This window comes from Gymnogyps californianus, chromosome 20 (genome assembly GCF_018139145.2).
Source record: "Gymnogyps californianus isolate 813 chromosome 20, ASM1813914v2, whole genome shotgun sequence".
NCBI classification, from domain to species: Eukaryota; Metazoa; Chordata; class Aves; order Accipitriformes; family Cathartidae; genus Gymnogyps; species Gymnogyps californianus.
In genome coordinates this window covers 11,809,484-11,826,737 of record NC_059490.1, presented here as the reverse complement: position 1 = coordinate 11,826,737, position 17,254 = coordinate 11,809,484, and the positions used below count along the sequence as shown (strand labels likewise).

At 43.6% G+C, this 17,254-nt stretch overlaps 1 protein-coding gene across 1 annotated transcript in view; it reads right to left on the bottom strand.

Annotated features, from left to right (window-relative positions):
- Window positions 1-902: 902 nt before the first annotated feature.
- KSR1 (kinase suppressor of ras 1) overlaps window positions 903-17,254 on the bottom strand; it is a 76,312-nt gene continuing 59,960 nt past the window's right edge. The window contains 10 exon segments of the mRNA XM_050908938.1: window positions 903-4,500; window positions 9,409-9,542; window positions 9,899-10,034; window positions 10,326-10,457; window positions 10,915-11,048; window positions 11,853-11,949; window positions 12,888-13,267; window positions 14,315-14,360; window positions 15,077-15,131; window positions 16,107-16,148. Of these exon segments, the coding sequence (XP_050764895.1) occupies window positions 4,422-4,500; window positions 9,409-9,542; window positions 9,899-10,034; window positions 10,326-10,457; window positions 10,915-11,048; window positions 11,853-11,949; window positions 12,888-13,267; window positions 14,315-14,360; window positions 15,077-15,131; window positions 16,107-16,148 (1,235 nt within the window). The 3' untranslated portion in view covers window positions 903-4,421.

Below are 17,254 nucleotides of genomic sequence, written 5' to 3'. Positions count from 1 at the left end.
ACTCCTGCCCAATTCGGAGAGGGGTTTTTAATGTGGGCTTGCCTCCCTGTCGTCCCCGGCCCAGGTCCGCCGAGCTCGGCAGGGCAGGATGGCTTTGGCAGAGCTGCTGCGGCACGATGCCCCCCAGCCCTGGCGGTGCCCGGGGGTCTGCGCTCTCCGTGTGTGCCGCGGAGGGGGCTGCGCGCCGGGCTGCCCTCGCCCATCGCGAGGGTCCCACTCTGGCCATTTGCTCCCCAAAGGCTGACCCGTCCGGTTTGTATCGCCCCGTGTCTGTCAGGCTCTTGAGCGCGGCAAAGGAAACGGGGAAACGATGGGAAATCCCCTTCTGCCGCTTCACTCGAGCGAAGGGCAGGGAGGGGAGGGCGAGGAACCGCGGCAAGAGTGATGATGGCGCTGGTGACCTCCCTGCGCATCAGCTGACATCACGGTAGGGCTGTCATCTCTGTCCATCCACTTCTCTTTCTTCCTACACGCCTCCCCCATTTTCTGCTCTTTTAAATACATTGCCTTGAATTCCTAACTTTAAACCCCAGAGAGTATCTATCTATCTCCCACTACTTGGAGAAAGTTCATCTGGGAGTCAGGCCATCGCTTCCTCGAGGGCGAACACTAGGCGACAGAGAAAAGGTACCGAGCAATTCTTTCGGCTTTGTCTCTTGCCCGTAACTTCCCAGGACCCGACAGCACCTGGAAGCCGTCTACTGTCCCGTGCTGGGGTTTCGCAGTCGCAGCGTCGCTGCAGCGGGAACGGCTGCGTGACATGTAATGCTTCAGTGTCCTGCAAACACCGGGTGTTCTATGCAGCGCGACGTGTTAGTGGGTCACTAGGGAAATCTGCTCATGTTTTAATTTGGCTACAAGTAGACGGGGGGGAAAAAGGTCAAACCACAATTCTGTAACACTTGCTTTATCCAGAGCAAAGATTTATTCACTGAAAAGATTCCTACATATCCAGAACTTCATTAGCATGGAGTGCACTCTATTTTTTTTTCTTTTTTTGCTGGTTGCATAAACTAATACAGAAACTGTTGTTAATACTAACAATTTTTAATTAATTTAATAGCAATTCTGGAAGACACTCAGTTGATAGAAAATATAAAAAAAAATTTTTTACTGTACAAAGTTTACATCACATTTGAAAAGAAAACGTGTCCATTTTCACCATAGTACAGACTCCATTTACATTCACTACTGACGAGTGGCTTTTGTAGCAGCATTGTACAGCCAGCTTCACATTTACAACTCTCAAATGGTACAGGCTTACCGTGCTTCAGCCCTTACACCAGCACACAAGGAGACAGGACGTGTGACCATAAAACGATGCAACCTAACGACTCCCGCTTGGTTTGCAACACGTTGAGGGATAAGAGAGCTCCACTCTCCTCACAGCTCTACAACTCCACTGGTCTCGGTTGATTGCCATGTGTCTTACACCAGCTGATTAAAACAAAAATTATCCCAGAGACAGTAATCGGTCGCCCCTCTCGGATATGCTGGGTCCAGGAGGCTGGGTTTTGCTTTCAAGAGCAACTTATGGGTGGCATTAAACACAAAACCAAGGTCAGGTTGAATTAGAAGCCCAAATCTCATGATTAAAGGCAGGTTTTGAAACCCCTCCGGCGCCTGGGACCGGAGCAGCTGGGCAGTATTCCCAGGGGGGCACCAGCGGGCAGCGCTCAGCGGGGATGAGTCTCCCGTTAGCGTTCAGCACACGCTGAAGGGCAGCACGAGGGGGGTTAGGTTCGGTTCCAGGCGAGTGGCCCTGCTGAAAGAGGTGAGGAAGTCCTGCCTGCAAGCTCTGTGTCTGGCAAGTCTTCACAGACAGGGTGTGAATGACACCCGAGCACGGTCACAGGAAGGACAAATGGTGATAATGTTTTTGTTAGTTTTTTAAATTATTTTGTTTTAATCTGGCTGGTCATCTAGTGCTGGCTGTCCTTCTCCTAGCCAGTCATCTGATTAGAAAAAAAAAATTGAGAACATATTGCTTTCCCAGCGTAGTTCTTGCACATTTGCACGGCAGCGTAACTGCTGATAAAGAGGCAAGGAAACGCTGGCTATTTGCAAGTTGGGCGACTGGTTCCCACACTGACAAGTTCTGGGCGGCCCAGCTTTCGGGACCTGTTTTACGCACACGGATGGCAGAAATAACTAGTGAGAGGCACACCGAGGCTGCTGCCCCCTCGAACACAGAGCTAGCTGAAGGGCTGTTCCGAACTGCAGGCTACAAAGCGACAATTTGCATCCAGCAGCAGCTTCTGCTCTTCCCTAAGGCAAGATGCAAGTGAAGCCTACGGAGGGTGTCGGCCGATGGGTTTGCAACGTTACCGGTGCAAAGCAGCACATTTCTCCCCGCTCTAGGTTTGTGTTGTGCTGCTGTTATTTAAGCAGTACTTGCTGGGACAGCAACTTCTGCTTAAAACTGCTGACAGACACACAGAATTATTGAGAGAGAACAAACAGTAGCAAGTCTTGAAGAGAACCAAGTGGTGCAGGTTAAATACACAGTATAGTTGGAGGGGATTTATTTGCTTTATAACGGTGGGGGAGAGGAAGGAGGTCAAGAGTACCGCAATGCCACGCTTGGCTACCACCAAACCAATTTGTTCTTTTATATCTGAGAGACATTTAAAAAGTCACTCTATCAAAATATTTGTAAGAGAATATAACCGACTTGCACAGAGTAGGAGGGAAGCTCTCTGCTCAACAGAACTCAGGATTTTTTTTTTTTTTTTTGCCACTTAATTTTCTACAAAAGAAGTCAGCCACCTGTAAGCAGCCAAACTGGGTGCCTGTCCCTTGCCTGCCTTACAGAGGACTTTGGAGCTCCTCTCCGTGTGATCCTCACGTCAAACCCTTGTGGTGACAGTGAAGGGTGTAGAGGGGGTGTGTAACGTACTAGTGCTGTTGGAGAAAGGAACTTTGGTGACTTCCAAGGAGCCCTACTGAACTATATCTATTGCAACAAAAGGAAGTACTACAAGGACAGAAAGGATCTGAACGCTCACTGTATAATGAATGAGGGTTCTCCCACTGCCCTGGCTGGCAGAAGGCAGAGGAATACGAACGGGAGGCATGAAGGAGCCTTTGCTAACACCGCTTGCAATTCATTTGCAAGTGGGATAATGCAGCTGTCACCTTAAATGCAGTAATCGGATGTATCCTTTACAACCTGCATACTACCCATTGGAGAGGGGGTGTATGTGTGTGGGGGGGTTGTCTTAAAGTTAAGCATTGGAACAAGCCTGAGCTGTTGGGTTGAGTCAGGTCCTCGAGACCAAGACGTAACTTTCCTGGCTGCAAGATTTCTGTCAATCTTAGTTTTCCCCAAAACAACTGCTTTAGTCCTAAACTTTTTAAAACAAACATCTTGCAAACTTAAATGCAGCCGGCTATAGGAGCCAGTAACACTCTGTGTGTGCGTGGGGAATGACTCTGAATCTCTTAACAAGCTCTGTGCATCAAGACCTTATTTAATGCATTATTTAGGGATGGCTGTTTCCCTTGTCTTGTCTCTCTTGCCTCTCCCTGCAGCTCCGGAAAATGTCTTTTCTTCTACAAATGAAATGGTGATCGGGGCAGTACGAGTCGAGTCTGGTTGGTCAGTGTTCTATTTCCAGAAATGCTGCTAGTTTAGGGGGCTAGAACTTGTTGTGCCTAAAACTTCAGAAGAAGAATTTGGCCCCTGTGCACAGAGCTATAACAAGTCATGGTTTTAGTTTTTTAAAGGCCAGCAAGCCTTAAGCTTCCTACGGGATTGTAAGAGAACAAGCAGCCTTTATTGCGAGTTCTGTGTAGAAGAGCGCTTCAGTCTTTAATCGAGACACAGCCTACAGGATCAGAAACTCTCCTAGCCGAAGTAGATTTGTACTGGTGTAACTTAAGTCAAGGTAACCCAGAGCTTGAAACAAACCGCAGAGCTCAATGATTGGTTTGGACAAATCACAATGCACGAGATGATCGATTTTTTTACCTTAATGAAAGAGAAACGCAATCTGGAACTCCAACCCCTTGTACTGGGTGCATTGCCATTCTGAAACAAGCCAGTTCCACTTCTCTTAGGGAAAACAAATGCTTTGAAGGCAGAAGATAGCTCCTATTTACCACAGACACCAGAAGGAACTAGAAATAGTTCTTTTTTTCAGTGCTATTTGAGAATGGCTGTAGTTAAACTTGATTCACTGTTTATTATGTTTAAAAAAATATAGTTCACACAAAAGTATCATGTAAACATTCTTTAAATAACTGCTGGTGCTCAGGCAGAATTCAGCCTTTACAAACAACACAGGACTGTGAACTGATGGTCGTGCGGCTTTCAGCTGCGGCTGCACCAGTTTCATAGCTTGGAAGAGCCAGTGAAGATTTCTGATGCTTTGTGTAAGCAGGCAGACAACATTATCACAAGACAATTACACACCATGCTATATCTTTTGATTACTCGGTTCCAGGATTCCCAAGCCAAATCTTTCAAAACGCAGGACAACTTTGCTACTGTTAATGCTGAAAAGAGTGGGGAGGGAGAGGAGAAGGGAGGGGGAAAGAGTTATTTATTTTTAATTTTTCTTACAAAGCTACAGTCTTATAAAAGGAACTAAAAGGGGTTAGATTCTGATCTCATACAACTTCAGATCACCCAGGAAAGAGGTGTAAGTAATAAGCAGCAAACGCATGAACTTATTCATGCTAACCTCATCAGTGGAAACATACAGCACAAATCTGATTTGCCTCACATTGGAGAAACAGGAGCTTTTCCTAAGTACCTAAGGTGGTAAAGCCCGACACTTGTTTTCAATGGGCACTTGGTTTCCTTGAAGTAGAAGGGAAGGAAAAAACAACTTACAGAATTTTCTTTTTAAGAGAAAGGGGTGTTTTGACAAGGTACATCAATCGGTTAAAAAAACCCAACAGAACAAACCCAAACCCATTTGCTCCTCTTTATAGACTGTACCAAGTGCATAAAGATGTCTTTTCCTTCTCCCTTAAACTATTGGCATAGCTAGAAACATTTTCGTTTCAAAATGCCTTCCTACACACACTCGCTCAGGTGACAGCAAAGCAGACAGCCTGAATACATGAGCTCTTGCAGGAGACTTTGAGAGAATGAATGGCATGGGTGTATTTGTCCTCACTGAAGACAGCAGAAACCTCCCTGGTTCTCGGTGCATATTCTCCTCTGTCCCTATCCTCTCCGCTCCGAAACAAGGTATTTTTTCAAAATTGTGAATCGGTAAAGAATGAAAAAAGACCTTTTCTACAAAGGCACGTATTTGCTGTGTTACCTACAGTTCTGCAAAGCCCCTATCATTGTCAGACATTTTGCTGAACAGGGGATGTGAACAGAAGCAAATCATAACATTCAAAGCACTAGATTTGCAAGGGGAGGAGAAGGAGGAACTGAAGGGCGCTCTTGCTTTCCTCCTCTTTTACACAGCGTTGTGGCTGCTCCCAGCTGACCCACATGGGCCGGTTCTGGACACCAGTAGTGGCCTGGTCCCCGGCAGGCTAAGGGACTGCCATCTGCTCCAAGCAGAGCAAGGACCAGCCTTCTTTCCACTCAAGAATTGCACCAGCGTCATCCAGCCCCTGACACAACTGACCCTGGCTTCCATGCTGGCTCTGCTCCCAAGGGAGAACCGGCACAATCTGGCCCTTCACTCCCGTTGGTTTGCAGTGCAAGTGGAGTGTTCGGTCGTCGGCTGTGCCCGTGCAAATGTACCCGTTACCTTCAGTCACAAAGCCACAGTCCAGCGCTAAGGGTGACAGGCATAACCTCAGACTGCAACTAGGGAACTGCACCCCTCTGCCTCGTGAGACTTGCAGGACATGCACAAGTCACAGGAGTTTCAGGAAAACCCCCAGCCTGCGGGGCAGGACACACAGCACTCGCTGCTGCTTGCACCTGGTTAGTTAGAGAGCAGATCAGTAGACCCTTTCCAGGAGGAAGTTACAGCCTGCTGAAATGCTTCAGAAGTGAAAGGTGGCCACGTTGTTAGACAGTAACTTCTTGCAGACAGGAGTTGTTATTCAAGCTAACAGCCCACACCAAGCGGAAAAAGGCAGAAAAGGAGAATTCGGATAAAGTGTTGATTATGTCCGTGGGTTAATTTCGTGGTTTGTTTTTGCTTTTTTAAATGGAAGGCGATTGTCCAAGTTGCCGGTTAGGATACAACACATGGAAGCATGCAAGGTGGAGCCCATTATTGCACCAGTAGCTACAACCTACAAAGAAATATGGGAGGGAAGGGAAAAAGACACCATGAGAGTTAGTTTTCAGTTATTTAAAGCAAGCCCTTGAGAACTATACATTATAAAGCTTACACCAGAATAAAGCCCGGGGTTAGTGCAATGTTTCTCAAAGGATCTGTCAGAGGGGATGTGAACGTGTCTTTAGTGGGTTTGGAATCTGAGTAGGTCTCTGGCTGGCACGGCTACGGACAGCCTCCCCAAGTGTGACTTGAATATAACGCAGTTTGCAGGGGATAAACAACAACTGAGCTGCCTGCACTTCCATTTCCATGAGCACTAATTCAGCTGTCAATGCTAATAATTAATGCTGACACTTGAAGTACTTCTCTGCTATTAAATGCTTTGAGCAGAGAAAAACTAATAATGTATGCAAATTGACGTGAACCACTTGTGGGGTGGAGGGGGGTGTCGGTCCGTCTACCCAGGCAAAAATAATTAGGGTAGCTGCGACATAAGACATCGTTCTGCAGTTCCACAAGCTGTTCAAGAATAACTCCCTATGGAAACACTAATCCAAAATAATCACTTGGCAAATTGCTCCGGAATCGAGCATTCTCATGAACTGACTGCCCAAATGGGAAGCATTACTTCAAGTTCATTTCCAATGTGATGTTAGAGGACAATGCGAGAGTGTGACTGTCTGCACGCGAATGGGTAGACAGCCTGGGCGCTCAGTCTGCTCCGCGGTGTCTGGTCAGGTACGTGAAAAGATGTGAAATCAGACATCAGAGTTCATGATCCAACACAAGTGGATCTTACTGTATAGAGAAATGAGGGCATGCAAGTGTTGACACACAGAACCACAGCGCTGGAGTACGCTGTGTTTCTCTAGAAAGGAAAAAATATTACCAAAGGACACTGCTGTATCATGCAAATCTCCTGGCAAAAGAATTGCTGTCTTCCTAACCTAACACGACTTAAATACAACAATCTTCCTTTGAGGCAAGGGAGGATTAGTTTAAAAAAAAGAGGAGGAAATGTCACAAGTGAAGCTGGATGACTTGAAGGAACGGATAATGGAAAAGCACATACTCAAGGTAGCTGGGTATAGATCTGGCCAACGCAAGCTGTGCCTGGAAATAGGGTTTGGTACGCTTTAGGCCAGAAGGGGAAAAAAATTGTTTCTCTTAAATTATGACTGAAGGACAGGTAAGAAGCAGCAATTACATGCGGGTCCACTTTTTAGCTCAGATTTTGTTGGTTTCTCTTTAAATTTTTATTTTAAAAAATCTAGACAATTGAAATCACCAGGACTGAAGCGTAGCTGTGACGGCTCTGCTGGAGTAGTGAGTGTTCAGGGTGCAGAAGGACACCTTGCCTCCCAACTATGTGCCACAGCACACAGAGGCAGTCACTGATGACGCAAAGAACAACTGCCAAATGCAAGGCTAGCTCAACACTTTGTTCTACCTTTTTAAAACGAGTGCTGTGATACACATATATACCTGTCTAGTGTCAGGAAAAATACCCGACAGTTCTACTTATCCGTGAGTGGGCAGTAAGCATTCAAGCTTTGCTGGTAATAGTGTCCTTTTCTATAAAGATGAGGCCACAGTCTTGGAGAAGCATTTCGCATTTTAAAGTTGTTAGACATCATAATGTATCAGGGATCCAGTACAAATGTTAGGGAAATTGCACAAGAGACAAATGGCGAAATTTTCAACCAAACCCCCAAACAAACCACACCCACCAAAGCGCAAAATGCCATGACAGTCACCATGTAAGCAAACAGAAGCGTTTGGTTAGTTGTGATAAGGTATTGCAGGAAGATCGTGAAGGGTTATGGGAAAGAAAGGGGTAGATTAAATGTCAAAAAAAGGAGAAAAAAGAGAAAATAAATATTAGAGGTTCAGTAGATGAAAATAAACACTGAGCAAAGTACGTGGTAAACGGGCACTGGTCACAAACATGTCTGATCTCCCGCAGACTTTAAAAACACTGCGGTCACCAAAATGTAACCTTGTGCCTAACAGAAACTCAAAGCGTGTTCCTGAAACCAGACTGGCTGCCTTTCACCGGGGCCTGCGGGCCCAGCCTGTTCGCCGATGCCCGCCGGAGCTACTCGGGGTAACGGCGGTCAGCGGAGGAAATCACAAAACTGGTCTGGGGTGGGGGTTCCAGTCTCTTGGCTCCAGAAATTGTATCTGCTTTGCTTCCACTTGATTTTAGTAGAAGTGGAAGTGGGAACCATCCTTCTCTGAGTGTGACAGGTTATTCACGAGAAGGGAGACTGGAAGTTTTAGGCCTTGTGGCTTTATGCTCATCCAGTCTGAACTGGAACGAGTTTTATGTTCTGGTCTGGTCTGTCATAACAGATGCCGTGGGGTGTACAATCAGGTGTTTTGAGGGACCTCATCCAATTTTGACAGTTTACGGATGTTTGATCGTATGAGACCTTTCTTCCCCAGTTGCAACACAGAAACTGACTTTGAAAGTATCACGATCTGACAAGGATTTATGCTGACTTCTCATGATTTATCTTTCCTTAGTCCAGATCTTGACGTAATTCCAACTTAGAGATTCAGTCCAAACATTGCCACTCGTTCCTAGCTGTCAGTTTACTGCATCCTCAGGATTTCTAAATCACTTGACACATGATTACCACCTCCTTTGGTTTTTCTCCAGAAGTCAATTATTCTGAGTCAGGACTAACGCTGCATTTCTTTATCTGCCTGTGCAAACTGGGCACTCTTCCGTAAAGAGGAGGAGGGGGCTGGATTTTTTTCCCACATGCTCCCTGAGGAAGGCTACGAACTTAGGACTCTTCCAAAATTTGACAGCTCAAAGGGAAACGGTGGCACACTCTTTGGTCCTTCCCTTCCTCAGAGGGGAGGATCAGCCATTACAGAGGAAATTCTAACCAATTTGGGGTCAGTGGGGGCCCTTTCCAATACTGTTGGTAGATACTCTCTGAAACCAAACATAAAGCTGGATAAGTAATCTGCTGGAGGAGGGAGGTGAATATGTTAAAGTAGGAAATTAACTGTCTGAAGCACGCAAGCTTAATTGCATAATTTCCTAGTAACTAGAAAAGCAGAACAGCACGCTGTTACTCTCCCATCAGAGGTTTGACAGCCCCCAGGAAGGCAAAAGAAAGGACAGAAATGATCAGTTAGCAAATTCTGAGTGGCATAAATGTTCTTAACAGCAGCAAATACTCACTCAGCAGACTTCCAGAAATGCCCTGGGTGGGAGAGTCGACGATTCAATTTTGGCAGTTTTTCAAGCATATCCATGAGGACAGTGAAGCTAGGTCTCTCACTGAGATCAAATGACCAGCACGCTGAGAGAATTTCCTGCAAAGGATATTTGTGGCTCATTATCTCCACTTAGTCCACAGGTCAACTGTGCAGACCAAGCAACTGATTGAGCACTGTGATTTGTGCGAGCCCAACCAGAGATACTGTTTAATAGAGGTCTTGGACATTCGTATAATCAAACAGTATCCTGCATACCGGTGGATGTCCAATTCTGTATGACAGTTATGGGCAGCAGCTTAGTATCTAACCTGGTGTCCCATTCTAATCTGTTCTCTCTCCTGCCCTTTATCTTTAGAGTTATAATAAGAGTAAAATAAATCTCCTCTTTAAGCAGCTCCCTCTTTTCCTGATAAATAGCTATATGGAAGGATTCCTGCAACTGAGGTACTTACATTAACTTCCTTCCCCAAACTAACAGTTGCAAGGACTTGTTTCACTCCTTCGCCACTTCCAATCTGCCAGATGAGTGCCTCTGCAGGCTGGTTCTTGAAAGGCCATTCTCTTGCTTGGAGCTCATACCACACAGTCCTGCAACATCAACAGACAAATCAAGGCTTTGCCTGCTCTTAAGAGAAAGACACAAAACCCTGACACTGTTCCAATTTCTTCAGATAAGCTCTGGAAGGTGTATAAGGCTGTGTAGCAAATCCCTCCCACCCCACACACCTCCAGCCCATGACTTTCATAGTAGGCGAGAAAAATGCGTCCCAGCTAGAATCCTGAGTCCGTGAGAAGAGGACCACTGACTCGCAAGGCTCAGGTCTGTAACAAATCTCATTTAGCAAGCTCCCGTGGTACTCTTAGGTGTTCCTTTCTTACCCAAAGGCATAGATATCTGCAGCTTTGGAGAAAGGCAGCTTGTCTTCATCTTTCCCAGGGGCCATCTCACGAACAATCTCAGGGGCCAGGTAGCATAACCAGTCATGAGGCAGCTTCAATTCATTCTCCCTCCTGAGTTCAAAAGAAAGAAGCGGTACTGAAACACAACTACTTCAACCAAGAAGCAGCGTACGGACCATATCTGCACTTCACCTAATGCCTTGACTTTATTTACTCAAATGTTTTCGCTGACATTTCGTTTCTAATTTTCTTGCCATATTAAAAAATATGCATGTGTTAGCCTGACTCTCCAGCTCATTCTTGGGCTTAAAGTTTTGTTTCTTCTGTGTTCTAAGTCTTACTCCATACATAACTTCCTAGCTCTGTGCTACTGGAACTGCAGAAAGAACTCTGGTTAAAAAAAGAAAACAAAGAAAAAACAAAGAAAAAGTGTGTATTCCAAAAATGTGTGTATGTACTAAAGCAATCGACACTCCTCACTTGCACTGTGTAACACACCAAAATGTTTCCCTATTTGATCATTATTTATCATTTTAGAAGTGGACCAAGCATTGAAACCTCCACTTACCTTCCTTCCTGAACCACACCCGAAATGCCAAATAATCCAAAGTCAGTGATCACAACTTTCCCATTGTCATAGAAAACATTCTTGGATTTCAGATCCTTATGTACAATCCCCTTGGCGTGAAGATACCCCATGCCCTGGGAAATATATGCAGAGATGTAAACTTTTCTTTTATTATTTACAAGCCTCTAACTCTGGGCACGCTTTGCTTTCTAATATACGTTTACTCTCATTACTCCAGCATAAATGATTAACTGTAAGTGGGGACACGGCAGCTGTCTGACTTAGGGAGGAAGGGTGCAAGGGAAGTCTGCAAGGGAGCAGATCTCAGTTTAGTGCTCAACCTCTGAATTGCTTTTCATCCTCTGCGTAGTAGGGCTGCTGGAAGGGTACTCTTAGTTGAAGCATTAAGTGGCTGTGGACTTCACAATTCTGAAGAAGTCTGTATGTGTAAGAACAATGAACAACTGACACAAGTTTGCTCACTAAATTCACAGGATATTTCTGCCAGGAAAGAAAACAGCAGCTTTAGAAATGCTTCTTCAGTTGAGAAATACTGAAAGCAAGCACAGAACACACTGTGCAAATTTGGGAGAAAATGCCATCTACTTCAGAATGCATTAACTTAGCTGTAGTTATTAATAAAGAAAAGAGACCGGGAAGGAAACCTGTCCTGCATACCTTTCTTCACTGGTCCCTTTATCTAAATTCTCCCTCCCCAGCCCCTCACTGACAAGCAAAAGCTCAATTTCTCTCCCTACAGGCCCTTAGCTTACTGCCCACTGAATTAGCACTTTTTTTCAGCCAACGGGGTATCTCCTGCTGCAACACCCTGTCAGGCTACTGAGACTTAGAGACCCTCTCCAGCTGTGCAACCGCTAAGCTCTTGCTGAGGCACTGCCCAGAAAGCGGATGTCTCCGTTAGCATAACGTACCCTTACCTTAATGATCTCCTGGGCTATCTGCCTGGTTTTGTTAATATCCAGGGATATCTTGGGGTCCCTTACAAACGAGTGAAGCGTCCTTCCTTTGCAGAAGCTACATGAAAGAGGAACAACAATCCTTAAAAAGGCCTTTAAAATATTGGAGGGAAATAAGAATGTAATACTGGATGTTCAGTTGGTTTTCTTATCATGTTGACAGAATCCCAGCCCTCTTCCACTGCTAAGAAACGCCATTTTGAAGAACATTAAGGACCCAAGTGATTTACATCTGTGTGGGTGTACACATGTACAGGAGATCTATTGTTAAAGCATGCTCAAGGATATGCAACAAATGTTTATGTATTTCTTCAGAGACCCAGTTGTTGTTGTGCTGCGCTGACATCTGAAATCCAGTTTTCAAAATCTGAGCACCAGCTTCTGCTGCTGGTGCTACTGGTCACTTAAGCAGGAAACTTCCTTTGGAACTGGCAATTAGAAATGACTGAGTACCTCCTTGCCAGACTATGAGAATGGCATGCCATTGGCCTTACTTAAATTCAGCCTGCATATGAACATCCCCAAAAGCTGTTATTTAGGGGCTAAATGATCCTCATCTCAGCTAAATACTGAAAATGGAAGAGAGGAGAAAAATAGTAACATTTTTGCCTAATCAGCAAGTGTCCCTAAGAGGAACAGAAAGGAAGAGATAACTGTTGCATTATCAGCCTCACACGTTGGCTTATTGTCGCTGTGCTGAACTGGAACCATCTGGAAGTAGATAGCAGAGGAACAGCCTGTTCCAGATTTTTTTTTCTCCTGCTTTTTTGAATTTTAATATTTAAGAATTCAAAAACAGAAAATTGCCAAAAAATATTATACGTTTCCTAAAAGGAAACAACCCTAGTATCCAAAACTCTGAGCAACACAGACTGCATTCATGTCTGCCACCTCCTGACTGCAGTGAGAAGTTTATTTTTATATATAAAAAATAAATATTATCTATCTATATAATATGTATATATTAAAAATAATACTAAGATGCTACATCCTTACCTGGTAATGATTGCTAAATGAGGAGGGTTCATGCATGCTCCCATGAAAAGTACCACGTTCTCATGCCGGGTCTGTCTATAGTTCATCACCTCCTTTTTAAAGAGCTTGAGATGATCCTGATTGTTCCCATCTATCTCCAACAGCCTGATGGCCACTTCCCCATGCCATTTTCCCTTGTAAACCTTCCCCCATCGTCCTTGGCCAATAGGATCCCCCAGTTCAATCTGTTCAAAGGGAATGTCCCATTCTTGCAGGTAGACGCTGGTCTGGCTAGGTTTGCGATAAATCATCCCCTGCAAGTGTGGCCGTCTGTTTGGCAAATCTTCCACCTCATCCTCATCGTCTTCAGGTTCCGATTTGTTAGTCTCCGGTTCTTCCACCTGTTCACAACAAAAGAAGGCAAACATAGGCTGAGTCCCCCACCTGAGGGGCAGAAGCAGCCTACCAGCCAGCAGCAAAGGCTGCTTTGAGAGAACTTCACGGGGTTGGATGTACGCATTTGACTACAGCTCTAGCAATACAACTCAGAGGACAAAGTAATCTCAGAAGGCTACAAAAAGACATACATCTTCTGTATGCCAGTGCACGCAGGTGAAGACAAGAAAGGCTTTATCCCATATAGAGTTAAATTTGTAGAACCAGCACTAACATGTAGGCGCTCAGCATCTCTCAGGATTTGGCCTTCGGCGTGGGGCAAAATTCTACAGACCATTCTAAAAGGAAGGGTCAAGAACCTCTTTGTTCTTCAAATAAATGTGGGCACAGGTTTTTTTTGAGATTACTAAAATTCTCTTGTTAAAGATAAGTGCTCCAAAAATCAACAAGCTTGATCCGTAATCCAGTGATTTCTGCTGAAATCATCGACTCTATCTTTATTGGTTTACTTATCCTTACAGAAACCCATTTCAGTGTTCATACTACAAGCTGAACACGTGCTTACGCACTACCAAAATCAGAGACTCTTGTGAAAAGGTATGGAAAGGCTTTCCTATGCAAAACATAAGCCCATGCTTACAGCCTTTGCTTTGCAGGATCTACCAGGAGCTAATCTGACCACCGGTAGTACCTACACATGCATTACTTGCAGATTAGAGGTCGGCAGAGCATTTAGACCTCGCAACTCCAGCAGCAGGCCCGCAGCTCTTGTAATGTAAAAACAGCTCCGCCAAATTGAGTGAGCCAGAAGTTTGAAAAATATCATCTTAGCCCGATTAGAAAAAGTTAAGTATTGTTACAAGTACTTAATTGTTTCAGCCTAGCCACAGAAACCATTAATTTTCAGTTGAGATCTTTGCAGTACAAACAGCTCAGTGGAACTGCGGTAAGGCACAGCTAGTCTACACTCATAATTCCAGGGCCACAACTTTTTCATTGCACTTTCAACACGGCATTTCTGATTGTACAAAAGGGCAAACCAGAAAACCTACCTCTGCTTCACATTCAACTCCATCTGTGTCTGGCTGTTGATCAGCACTAACAAGAGAAGACAGGTTTACAGTTAAAATAATGTTTGCACATCCACCTGAGTTAGAAAAGTGGGCTGCTACATATGCCACTAGTGAAGTGGAAAGAAGCAAATAGAGAACAGATCTTGATAGCACTATAGTAGGTCAGAGAAAAATACAATTACTGCTCCACTTAACAGATAAGGACTTTCTAAGCTTACTTTAGCAAATGAGGGACAAAGACTTTAAAGTGATTTTCAGTGTGGTAGAAACTGATTTGGCAGTGACATGGCTACATTATTACAATGTGTTCCCATTCCTACTACTGAAACACCTGCAGTGGAGAAGCAATTCTGAGTGCTGGCAACGCAGGCTAAAATCTTTTGCATGCATGCCCTACAATTCAGAGCCTTAAAAAGATGTTTGCTTGCAGCTAAGTGTGCCATGCTCTTTTAATTGTAAAACTCCATAACTTCTATTTCATTGGACCCTTCTGATCTCAGGAATGCACATATAACCATAACTAGGTATTAAAGGCATGGACTTCTTACTGTCCCATTTAAAGTAAATATCATATTCAGCTTTATAAAACTGGGAATAGCAGTTTCACACTTGCTGACTAAAATTATCCTGTGAGTTCTCAGATGATAAGTTCAGTTTTGGTCGTAACACAGCACTTTCAGACTGATCTGAAGATTATCACGTAAACACTATGCAAATAAAAGAATTTAAAACTATACTTACTTAGTGTCTGCAGCTGTTTCTGGAGGCTGTGCTATTTGTGCAGGACTGGGAATTTCTGGGAAAGTAGAAACATTTATGATACATATTTTACACTTTAATCTCTTATATATTGGAAGTTTTAACATTGCAATAGTGATTATTTGCTTCTTATTCAGGAATTATAAAGTAAACTCAACCACAGACAATACGATTTTATACTTCTGTTCATTTAAAACTATGCTCATCTTTCCTAGTACTTATATGCCTGCATATTGACCAAGCCCAGTCTTCTTCCCATTCACCTACTTAATCTCTAGCGTCTTTCAAGGTCAGTCCTTGTCTGTGAACTGCTCCTACACCTTCAAGTTGCCTTGGACAATCAGAAATACTTAAATCCTCACAGAACTAGGACATTTGAATTCATCTATATTGCAGGTCACGTATTCCAAATGCACCTAGTCTGTCCAGTGTCACTAGTGCACAGGAAATTCAGCTTGGGTTGCAAATCCTTCCAAAATTCAGAATAAATACTCTGTACCTGGCATCCTACATCATCAATTCTCACTTTGGAAACAGACAAGCTGTTTCTAAGGGTTCACAAACAGTTGACTGAGAAAAGTTTTTAGATGCAAATCCACATATGAATAGTGTTGCATCATAGTTAAATCCCATAGGCAAGAGCCTCTGTTCATAAAGGTGAGCTCAGCATTCCTGAACTGACAGGGTCCATTTATACTAGCTAGGTACATAACCCGAAAAACGAGCCTTTTTAAAGAAAGAACATGGCCGTGTATAGAATCCCACAGCAGAAAGCTACTGTTTTACAACTGAATATTCAAAGTTTCACCTTAGTACATAAATCACATCACTACCTCACATTAGGAGAGAGAGGCCTGAATTACATACTGAGATAAGAGAAAGTTTGAGTTATTTGAGATATATTTTTTTCCTAAAAGCAGAATTATTGTTCTTGGGCAGCATGCAGAAGTTTACAAACAAGTTACTTTTTGGCAGCAGCAGCAGGTTAGTACAATTGAAACAATTAACTCACCTGGGAAGATAAATTGTTGTCTATGCTGAATGTAGTAGGCAGCTTTTTTTAAAATTGTTTTTTTAAAAGAAGAACAGCAAAAAAAATTACCAGGAGAAAAAAAAACACAAACAAGTTAGAGGATCATCAGTAAGTGCCCCATATGCATTCAATGAATTAGTCCCAACTCACTGTTGGGAAACAGATTAGTAGATTATCAGCCTGCTTGAGGGGGTGAATTTCAGCACATGCATTTTTGGAAGACTATGACAGATGATACTTATCAAATGAAAGCTATGTTACCAATAAGCAAACAGTCTGGTGGGAAAACAACACATTCAGACTTCAAGTGGCAGAAGCAAATTTAGAGAACCCAGGAATGCTAAAAGGCAGGCCCACGTAAAGGCTGGTGCTTCGATGCTCTCTCATGTCTTCAGCTTTTCAGAGATGCACCCGGAGAAGCTGAAGCTCATGAGCCATCTGCAAGCATTTTTTTTATTTCAGTGAATTTGAGCAGTATGTCCTAATACCAAGTAGTTGCAGTAGAATCCTTGTACTGAACTGGCTCTGCTTCTGCTCCTTTTGAGTAGGCTAAAATAGCAACTTTCACTCTCAGATCAAAAGCTTGATGCAAAATACAGCAAAGTTGAAGGCTAGATGTAGCAGCTATTGAGCAGCATGTGACTTCATTTCCAGATCAAAGGAATTAAATTTATTCTCACTATGTAAATCTTTGCCCTTGTCAGAGATTCTTGCCTCTGTCGACTCTGGTAAAGACTGCACATTTGGGTTCTTAATCCACAAAGTATGTAGGGTAAATTCTTCTCCAACATACGTGTATGTCAATGGTTTAAAAATGAGTGTTGATTGTTGGTTATCTTTTGGAAGTGACTGGTAAAGTAATTCATTCCAGTTCTCATTTTTATGTTTTGCTCTAGCAATCAACTTACTCATGATTTAAAGCCACTGGTGACCAAACACAGCAGGCAGCATGCATTTTACAATACACTGAGAAAAGGGAGAAGAAAGAATGTTTGGGTTTTTTTTTTTTTTGTCCTTTTCAAAGAAGGAGAAAATAGAAAGATCAAACCATTTAAGAAAGGCGCCAAGATTCCTCAATAATCTGTCTCCTGCAAAGGTATCTGGTTGATACCACTTAAAAACTTGTA